The sequence below is a fragment of the Clinocottus analis genome, unplaced genomic scaffold, assembly GCF_023055335.1.
Source record: "Clinocottus analis isolate CAN_PGR_092001 unplaced genomic scaffold, fCliAna1.0.p SCAF_7, whole genome shotgun sequence".
Taxonomy (NCBI): Eukaryota; Metazoa; Chordata; class Actinopteri; order Perciformes; family Cottidae; genus Clinocottus; species Clinocottus analis.
In genome coordinates this window covers 8,113,578-8,124,044 of record NW_027176229.1, presented here as the reverse complement: position 1 = coordinate 8,124,044, position 10,467 = coordinate 8,113,578, and the positions used below count along the sequence as shown (strand labels likewise).

The following is a 10,467-nucleotide window of genomic DNA, read 5'->3' as shown; positions in this document are numbered from 1 at the left end:
ATTAAACTTTAACTTTTCATGTTAAGTTAGTAAAGTTTTTCTAATTTCTATTCTTGTTTTACTAGCTTTTATTACCTTCATTTATTTGTTTTCTTCCTTATTTGCTTCCCCCCACTCTCCAGCCAACTGTTCCTCCATTAAAAAACAATAATAATAATTTGAAAGTGCACGATTTCCAAAACCAGACACTACCCAGTTTACATATTTGCTTTATTCTTTGTTTATTGCAGAAGTTAATTAGCCTTCGTAACACACCGTAGCTGAATGGTGAATATTCTTTAAATGCATCCTAAAGTTGCCTCACGGGACGAGTTAGTTAATTAAAGACGGGGCACACGTGTGTTCACGGAAGCTCGCGCTTCTCCCGTCTTGGCGCTGTTTCACGAGACCGTAATTTACTGTCTGAAAAAAATGAACAAAAGTAACAGGTCGTCAAGTCTCACACGTGCAATTGGTTAAAATGAAGGTGCCAGAAGAGGAATTAATGAGCGATATTTTGAAGCGCTTAACGGGCGAGTCTGCGCTTCCCGCATACAGCAGCATTGAAAAGTTCAAACGGGTCAAGGACGGCGTTTACTCTGTCGCTGAGGACTTCAATCAAACTGTGAAAAAAAGAGAACTAGTCAACGCCAAGGAACGACTGAGAGTGAGTGTTTATTTTAAATTAAGCTATATTGGACACTGATACGTGTGCGATAGTTTGGTCATGTGTTTGGTAGAAGGGCAGCTAAAGCTCGCTACTCTGAACTGATCCTGCTCTGCATTCAAACTCAGCCAGTTCAGCAGCATTAGCTCGCAAGTAGCTAGCCAACTAGCTACTTGCGAGCTAATGCTGCTAGCTAGCTAGCCAGCTACCTTAGCTGTCCCCTAGTTATGCTTGGCACAGCTTCCCATCTGTCCTTCAATACAATATATACACACAGACACTTAAATTATGATTTAAATTATAACACCTGCTGGGCAAAGATGAAAAAAATCAATCAATCAAACTTTTATTACAGACTCAAGGTCCAGATAATTCTAAATATATTTTATATAATAAATATATAAAAGCACAATTAAAATACATAGACCTGTCAATGTTTTATAAATAGATAGCTGTACCAATGTCTCCACAGATGGGACTGGTACTGTACTTTATGTTTGATAAAACCAAGATTATGTCATGTTCAGAGTCATTAACTCGACCAATAAATCTATACGTAAAAGTTCTTAAGACAGCTTGGAAAGTATTAACTTCTGCAGCCACAAAAATTTCACTGGCAGTACACTATCTCAGCCTCTTCAGTTGTATTCCCAATGGCATCATTACTTGAATTCTCCAAAGGCTTGTTTTTTTGTAATTAGACCACGAGTGTGTGGTGTACAATAAGCTCTAAACAGAGCTTAACGTTCTCTCTGGTGTTGAACTGCAGCCTCAGCCCTCATTCTTTGATTTTACTTAGTTACAGAAGCTTTAATGAAAGAGTTAAACTGGACGAGCTCTTCAGCCTTACTCATGTTTATGATTATCATCTTTTTAATCAACTATTTTGTTACATTAAAATAAAGCACTATTAAGTTGTGTGGTGTTTCATAAACTGTTGTCTGCATATTTTTATGATCAGATTCTAATCTGCATATAAACCATAACAACATAAATGGACATGAGACACACATATGACACACATCGTTAGTGGGATAACGTATTTCATTACCAGGTTTGAAACTGAAAAGACAGTTTAGCAGCTTTGTACTCTGTGTAAAATCCCTTGGTTTCACTTTCATATTCCTTCTTTAATTTCTAGTCCAACCTCGTTAATAAAGTAAAACCATGAACTGGGTTGTTAAATCGTCTGCATGACTCAACACTGTAAGAACACAGATGAAGTATTTTAAGATGCTTTATTGGGGTGGAGATGGACTACAACGTTGTAGTTTCACCGCTGCAGACAGACAGACGTCACTAACATCGCCTGCCGTCGCATCATAACTACGTCGCTTGGTGAAAGCGGAGTCGGATTCTCTAAACACCGCGGCTATCTTTTCCTAACTCCTCATGAATTCTCCTTCCCATCTTTCCTTGACCCCGTGACGTTTCCACAGAGGTCAAGGAAAAGTGCTTAGGCTTAGACGTTAGGAGGTGATTATTTGACTATTCGACCGCAGCCTGAGGCCCACATCTCACCCCTCTCAGCGTTGGGTAAACATTTAAGGTCCATGAATCTTGGGTCCAATGTGGTAGCAATCTTCAGATGTTGGCGGTTTCCTTGCGTGTCTCCAGGTCTGTTGTAGACTTGAATTTGACCACGTAGACAGGGTCATCATCCGAGCTCTTCATCACCCGAGAGAGATGGCAAAAAGCAGGCAGGACCAGAGAGCGTGAAACATACTTTTCTCCTCCCAGAAGTTCAGTCACATTCCTGCAACGGAAATAAAATCAAACCCATTTCAGTTACAATGTATTGCATTCACTTACTTACAAAACATACAGTACAAAAAATGTCCTGAGGATATGACGTAAAAATATACCTTCGCGGCTCCAGTAGCGTTTCCAACCTCTGCAGTTCGTCCATTTCAACTGTAGTTGCCATGGGGATCTTGATGTGGGTGGGGCAACACACCTCAGTGGCTGTTTCTGCAGACGCTTTTCATCATGTGCAGAGTTAAACTCCATCTGGTTGTAGTGTCTTTTACAAGCGACTCCTTTTGTCCATGTTCAATTTGTTGCTGTTTTAGTTCAGCAGCACTTGCGTGTGTGTGTGTGCCATGAATATTTTCACTCTCAAAATTTATATTTCAGAGATATCTGTGAAATATAATTTTTTTAGATCTACTTTTAGATTCGACTACATAAGGCTTCAGGCTATGGTCCTGTTTTCCACTTCATAAGTCACATGTATAGTCATCTGCAGGCATTTATTTACAAATAAATGTTCAGGCGGGAATAAAAATCGTATATTTATAATTTTCAAAGTTATATAACTCAGTGTCAGCAGCACTTAAAGTGATTGTGACTATGGAGTGGAAAAAGCTTCAAAATGTTTTCTTTCAATAGATACCGAGACCATGAATTAAATCCAAATGGTTCAAGTACAGCTTGCAATTTACTTTTTATTTTTTTATTTAGGCATTTTCTTCTGCAAATGTTACTGGATCACTAAGAACAGTGTCTCTTCAGAGACACTGTGACAGAGCGCTGGAGAGTGTGCGCAAATGTCACTGACTAAAGAACTTATCAATCTTTAGATACATTATTATTCGGGTTACAAAGGGGCGGAAAGTTTCCGGTAAATTTCCGGAAACTTTCCACGGGAATTTTGGCTCGGGAATTTTGAAAAAAAAAAATGTGTCTACGTTTTTTTTTTTTTTTTTTGCAAAAGCATATAACAGGGAACTTAAATGTAGTTGAGAACAAGACTATGTACGCCTAGCTCAGCTGGACCCTGAATGCAGCTGGTTGGGAACATCGTCTGCCAGAAACATAAACGTAAACATAAAACATTCTGTTGTTTTTATACGTCTTTGTCATCAGTGTTGCGTCTGAATGTTTCAGCCCGATGCCTGGCTAGTGTGAGAGCGCAGAGTTGCATAGAGGCCAAGAGCAGTATTGCAGACGGAGATTTCCATTATAGCTGCAACATATTGAAAAAAATAACTGAACTAGTTCATTTTTTGGAGCTGTGAACTTAGTTCAAAATTTTTTAATTATGAACTGAACTAGTTCATGTAGGTTCAGGAAGAAAGCATTTAGACCTGAAAGGATTCAGGGAAAAACACTAAAGAAAGAAATTTGTGTTGGGGGGTGGTGATCATGCGGAATACACCTTTTTTTCTTCAACTTTCATGTTTTCGTTGTTCGATGAAAGAATAAAGTTCGACTCACAAAATGGTCATAATTGTGATTTCTAAAAGTTGTATTATCAATATTTGCATGCATGTCTGCTTATGGCAAGGTAAATACAGGTAAATTACCCCAAAATTTCCAGTTTATTCCCGTGGAAAGTTTCCAACTTTGAATATTCCCGGAATTTTGCAACCGTAATTATTCTTCTTCAGTGTTTTGCTTTGTTTAAATTTTGGTAACGTAATTTATTTAATGGTCTAATCTGGCTAGTTAATGTAAAACATGTATTTCTGTATAGATCAGGAACTTGAACACCATGTTCTCCCGCTTGAAACGCATGGTGCCGCTAATGCGACCAGACAGGAAGCCCAGTAAAGTGGACACACTGAAAGCTGCGACGGAGTACATCCGATTGCTGGTTGATGTTTTGCAGGACGCAGACAATGTAAGTACTGCCCTCATCACGACTCGATCAATTGACAAGTGCCCTCTGTGGTTTTCCACTGACAGCCCAACACTTTGAAATTTTGATTAGTGTTATTTTGTTTTTCTAAGGTTGATGGCAGTGGGACTGATTTCCTAAAGAATGCAATCACTTATGGTCAGACTGACGGCTTGGGCAATGACCTATGGAGGATGGAAGATGTGAGTTTTAGTTTAGTATTCACTTCAATCATTTTTATTGCCGCAAAATGGGATTGTCAGGCAGACAATCTGACCAACACTGTCATAAATGTTGCATGCACCTGACTAACTAAACTGCCTGTATTATAGTCTACATCATAGGTGTCAAATTCAAAGCCGAATCCGACCTGCCACAGCATTTTATGTGGCTCGGACAGCTTGAAAGGCATATGATTGTCTTGAAATTGAAGTCCATGCAGCTTTACAGTGTACAGTGGCCATAGACTACAACTCCCGCAATGCATATTGATTTTGTGACCTGCGAATGAACAGCATCCTACCGAGAGAAAGCAAGCTTCCTGGCAATGCATGCTACAGGTGTGTCCCATACCTGTTCACATACCGGTATGTGAACAGGTGTTCACATACCGGTATGTGAACACCTGTTCACATACCGGTATGTGAACAGGTGTTCCCCCAGAGTGTGAACAGGTGTTCCCCCAATCTTAGCAGCTCACAATTATTTCTAGGGAGGAGAGTTATGTCCTTCTCAACTGTGACAAAAAAAAGCTTTGAACAAAGTTAATATAATAATATTTGATCTTTGCCTTTTTTTAAAAAGTTTGCTCTTTGAGAGAGTAATGTGTATTTCTTAACCCTGAAGGAAATGGATTTATGTTTTAAAAATATACTTTATTGTACTGTTTTGATATTCATATGAAGATTATTTTTACACTTAAACAATAATCAAATGCAAAGACACGTATTTAACAAAATGTAAGGGAGTAGTTTATACAGTGTTAGTCACAACTATAATGCTGATGTGGCCCCAAATGAAAATGAGTTTGACACCCCATGTCTACATAGTTGGGTCATTCGTGTTGGAGAGGGGGCGTGGCTTATCTCTGTGAAAACAGTTATCATTTCCGCCATCCACTATGGAAATGACTCCTATTTCTGCTTTATACCTGTGTGGAAATTTAGATTCACAGGATGTCATTTTCAGTGTTGCTTGTGCTTTTATATTGAAATTGACATTCTCAAATCGATTCATGATCATCGAGGCCACAGGCACAAAATATTATTTTTGTCCATAGTTAATCCATATTGGCTTACAGTGTAACAATCTGATCCCAATTAGCAGGTCAGTAATCTAAATTGTTCAACATTAATGCAGTTTTTTTAAGGCAACTGTCGTAGGTTTATTTTTCAAGTCTAAGGCAAGTAATTATTTGAAAGTAGAAGGTTATATTTTGATCCATTTTCTCTTTCATGCTGTTTTTCCTGATAGTTGCTGAACATGTCGGAGGAGCGTATGGAAGATGAATTCATCATGCCTCCAGAACCGGTAATGGAGGACGGAGATATGACCCGACTGATGTTGCAACATTGTGGGATGCCGGCCTATCAGTTCATCATCCAAGTAGCACCTGATCAGACTTTGGTAACACATTTCACTTTCCTACTATTCTGCCTAATTTCATTCTTGGTGTTAGTCGGCTGCAATCCCGCTAAACCTGTGACACTGGCCAGGGAGTGACGCAATAGGGAATATGAATAGTCAGCCTAAAGGGGAAAAAACTCACTCACAATTAGGAAAGAGGAACTTCATCTAGACATATATCATATTTACATTTTTCCCTCTTGGGGTTGACACTAACTATTTGCATTTGATGAGGTTGACGTCACACTCATCTCAGTTGCGAAGGCGCCACGGTGTTAACAAGAACTTGACTCGAGGTTTCATGTATGCACTCAATTACTGTGCTTCCATCCTAATCATAAACTCATAAAATAAAGCATCAGGTTAAAAACACCATATCATTCCTGATATACTCTACAGTAAAATACCAAGGCTTGAAATTAAATTAAAATTGAAATCCTAGGTTTTCTTCTGACCAGGGAACATCTTAGTTTATTTCACCTATATGATTAAACACAATGTATGTATATTGAGTTGAATCTAATATTGTCTTTTACATTGATGATGGGGTACAGAAGAAGCAGACATACAAACATTGCAAAGTTATATAAATCAGAATGGAATCATTTGAATTATTATACTGTTTTTGTTTTCAAAAATGGCATTAATATGAACTATTGGAGTCTGATTAGGATGCTGCAGGAGGAGTACACAACAAAGGCAACATCTGGATACTTTAATGGAGTCAAGTACAAAAGCCCTTTATTATTACAGTTTGAAGCAATCAGTATTGCCAAACAGCGTTTTTGATGACTGTCAAAGAAGTGGTATATCAGGTTGTGAATTGCAGTATAAGATTTAGTGGAGAGGTTTCACATTCCATCAAACTGAAAACTGCTCTGCTAACTTATAATATTCATGTAATAATTTTCATAATTTATTTCTAATTGTTTGGTTTTATAAATAATCAATTCATGTAAATTCAAAATCCTCATCAGTTGTAGAATAATGATGTAACCTTTTCAACACAATACCGGCAGCCTTTATACTGTATACAGGAATAAATGCAGACCCTTCAAAAAATAGGCAATCAGACACTTTTCATTCCTGAAATGATCTGAGAGAATACGCCACAATTACGGCTAACAATCAACACAAATAATTTGATAGTCTTCCGTGCAGCTCTGTCATCAGACTCCTTCAAAGCCTCCTCAGAAGGACCTCATTTGATTGGAAAAATCAAGGTAAAGAGGTTTAGATGTAAACACTTTTTTATTTTTCCATTGACATCACAACAGCTGCCCAGATAAGGAACGTTGTTCAAAGACGCACTCAAAAGTCTAAAGGTTTATCCTGTAGCACAAGAAATATGTTGAGGCCAGTTTATCCGTGAAGTTGCTGGACTTTTAATTTTTTTGATGGCTTATTGATGCAGCTTATTGCATTATAAAAAGGTACTCTTCAGAACTCGGATGTTATCACCTTCTTCTTTATTCCACAGATGTCTCAACCATAAAGCACATGGCTTGGACCAATATTGGAAACCTGCCAGGTTAGATATTCATGTTTTAAACCTATCTAATCAGTTAAAATCCAGATGGCTGAAATTATACCAAAAGTTGGTAAAAATGCTGCTATTGATATTATTTGTGGGAGTAGAAGTACAATTGGACTACATTTGTCTGGTAGTATACAAATGCTGCCCCAATGTGGTTTGACAGATGATTGCCAATTTTCATGAAATTGATACAAAACAAGCACTAGCCTTGCTCGAAGAAATATTTTTTTTTATCCCATATTAGGAAAAACATGCGGAAATGACAAAATGAATGACCCATTTGACTGCATCAGTTTCAGGGTCCTGTATGCTGTCACACTGTCACATCCGCTTGAGCCATCGTTGATGTTATTAGTGACGCCTGTTACAAGCCAACATAACTTTTGTGAAGAAGTGCTGTTGCTTGATTTTAAGTCTTTTTCAGAGAGCTGCTGAAGTCAGTTTTGCAACGAGAGTATGTGACTTGACTGATCTATTCATAATCAAACTGTATTTTCAGTGTTAAGTATAACATCCTGGTGTCTTCCAGCTGCCACCCTGTGCTCACAGGCCCAGCACACTGACACCTGGGTTGAGTTGTGTTGCCTGATTGTACCTCTGCTTGTATTAAAATTAAGTGCAACTGGTAATTTGTTACTAACCAAAACTTGCACAAAGTAATTACCCCTCTTTGAATTAGTCGTGCTCTACTTTTTTTCTCCTCTGTGCTCCAGTGTTGTTAAAACAATTTAGTATTATTTCCAAACTATTTGAAAAGCATTGTTACAGTGCCATCTTCTGGTTGGATGGTTTAATCTTACTTTGCTAAATTGGATAAATTCATTTTATTTTTATTTTTTAGGGACCTGTTGAAGAAAGGACTTTTCTAGAAGAATATGCAAATGTTTTTGTCTTTAATTTAACTTCTCAAATTTACATTTTGTTTGAGTAAATATGAATGTTTTTATTTTTGTTATACAATCTGTATCCTTGGCAGCCCTTAAATAAAACAAGCAAGACTGCCTCTGTTTTTTTTTTTGTATTGCAGTCTGAAAGGGTTTGTAGTTATTAAATAAGTTTGTACTTGTTTAAAGCCTTCTCCCTTCAACATCAAATAATACCTATAATGCTGCTCTACATATAAGTGCATGTTATCAGCTTTCATGAATTATCTTTTAAAGAAGACATGCAGTTGTGTGAAAAAGTGTTTGCCTCCTTCCTGATTTCTTATCTTTTTGCATGTTTGTCACATTTAAATGTTTCAGATGATCAAACAAATTTAAATATTAGACAAAGATGAGACAAGTAAACACAAAATGCAATTTTTAAATGAAGGTTTTTAATATTAAGGGGAAAAAAATCCAAACCTACATGGCCTTGTGTGAAAAAGTGATTGCCCCTTAAACCTAATAACTGGTTGGGCAACCCTTAGCAGCAGCAACAGCAATCAAGCGTTTGCGATAACTGGCAATCAGTCTTTCACAGCGTTGGCAAGGAATTTTGGCCCACTCATCTTTGCAGAATTGTTGTAATTCAGCCACATTGGAGGGTTTTTGAGCATCAACTGCCTTTTTTAAGGTCATGCCACAGCATCTCAATTGGATTCAGGATTTTTTGGTAGACAGCAGAAACCATAGTTCATTTACCAGAGCAAGTCTTCAGGTCCTGCAGCAGCAGAACAGTCCTAGACCATCACACCACCATATTTTTCTGTCTGTATGCTGCTCCTTTTCTGAAATGGCGTGTTACTTTTACGCCAGATGTAATGGGACACGCACCTTCCAAAAAGTTAAACTTTTGTCTTGTCAGTCCACTGTCTTGGGGATCATCAAGATGTTTTCTGGTGAGCCTGTTATTTTTTTGCTCAACAGTGTTTTTTGTGTTGGAACTCTGCCATGCAGGCCATTTTTGCCCACTGTCTTTCTTATGAAGTCATGAGCCTGACCTTAATTAAGGCAAGTGAGGCCTGCAGTTCTTTGGATGTTCTGGGGTCTTTTGTGACCTCTTGGATGAGTCGTTGCTGCGCTCTTGGGGTCATTTTGGTCGGCCGGCAACTCCTAGGATGTTTTTGCCATTTGTGGATAATGGCTCTCACTGGATTCCCAGCGCTTTAGAAATGTCTTTGTAAACTTTTCCAGACTGATAGATCTTAATTACTTTGTTAAGCACAGTTTTAACAGGGGAGGGGTGCGTCACTTTTTCACACAGGGCCATCTAGGTTTGGATTCCCCCCCCCCCCCCCTCTTAAAATTAAAAACATTTAAAAACTGCATTTTGTGTTTACTTGTGTTATCATTGTCTAATATTTAAATTTGTTTAATTATCTGAAACATTTAAGTGTGTTAAGTGTGACAAGATAAGAGGGAAAACACTTTTTCACACAACTGTATGTACCAAGCGGACAGACATTTTTGCAATGTATCGTCTCATAATAATTTGTACATTATTCAAAAAGCCAGAGTTGTATGAGCCATTGTGTGTTTTCTTAAAATATTAAATATGCCATCTAATTTAGAGTAGTCCAGAGCAGCATTTATTTTAATTTACAAGAAGCGGTTTGATTTTATTTCAGTAAAAGTGGCAATACTAGACCTGCTTTCTAGTATTTGCTAAAGAAGATCATAAGCATATTCAGAAAGATGTGCTTAAAGTATCAAAACATGTAGCCTACTCATAATTGAATGTTATATATTATTACTGAAGCATAAAGGTTGAGCACATCTTTATTGTATAGTACACGACCTATAGCAAGCTATTACTGTATTTTGTATATGGAAAATCTGTAGCATTAGTACAATATTATCTTTGTATTTTATGTTGTAGTTTAGAAGTATAAAGTGGAAATAGTCAGGGTAAGTACCTCCAAACGTATACGTACAGTACTTCTGAAAATAAACTTATTTTGTGAGTGTAACTCTTGTGACCGAGCAATCCAAATTGTGTCGTTTTTTGTGGGTGTTTAGTTTTTTTTTTTACAGTGTAGGCCAGAGGCTCTTCTCTATTACAACAGAAGGTGGCGCCTGTCTGATGGGCAACATTTAGTCCGACTTGAACAGG

At 37.7% G+C, this 10,467-nt stretch overlaps 2 protein-coding genes across 5 annotated transcripts in view; both read left to right on the top strand.

Moving 5' to 3' along the window:
* Window positions 1–329: 329 nt before the first annotated feature.
* On the top strand, window positions 330–8,432 carry figla (folliculogenesis specific bHLH transcription factor). The gene is made up of 6 exons (XM_068566473.1): window positions 330–646; window positions 4,125–4,271; window positions 4,382–4,471; window positions 5,742–5,894; window positions 7,375–7,425; window positions 8,273–8,432. The coding sequence occupies exons 1-5, from the start codon at window positions 461–463 to the stop codon at window positions 7,387–7,389; spliced, it is 591 nt and encodes a 196-aa protein (XP_068422574.1). The 5' UTR covers window positions 330–460; the 3' UTR covers window positions 7,390–7,425; window positions 8,273–8,432.
* A 2,001-nt stretch (window positions 8,433–10,433) lies between these two features.
* Window positions 10,434–10,467, top strand: part of add2 (adducin 2 (beta)) — an 18,555-nt gene continuing 18,521 nt past the window's right edge. For all 4 annotated transcript variants that reach the window (XM_068604828.1, XM_068604827.1, XM_068604829.1 and 1 more), the window contains exon 1: window positions 10,434–10,467. This exon is cut by the window's right edge and continues 384 nt beyond it. The gene's annotated coding sequence lies outside the window, so the exon portion shown is untranslated.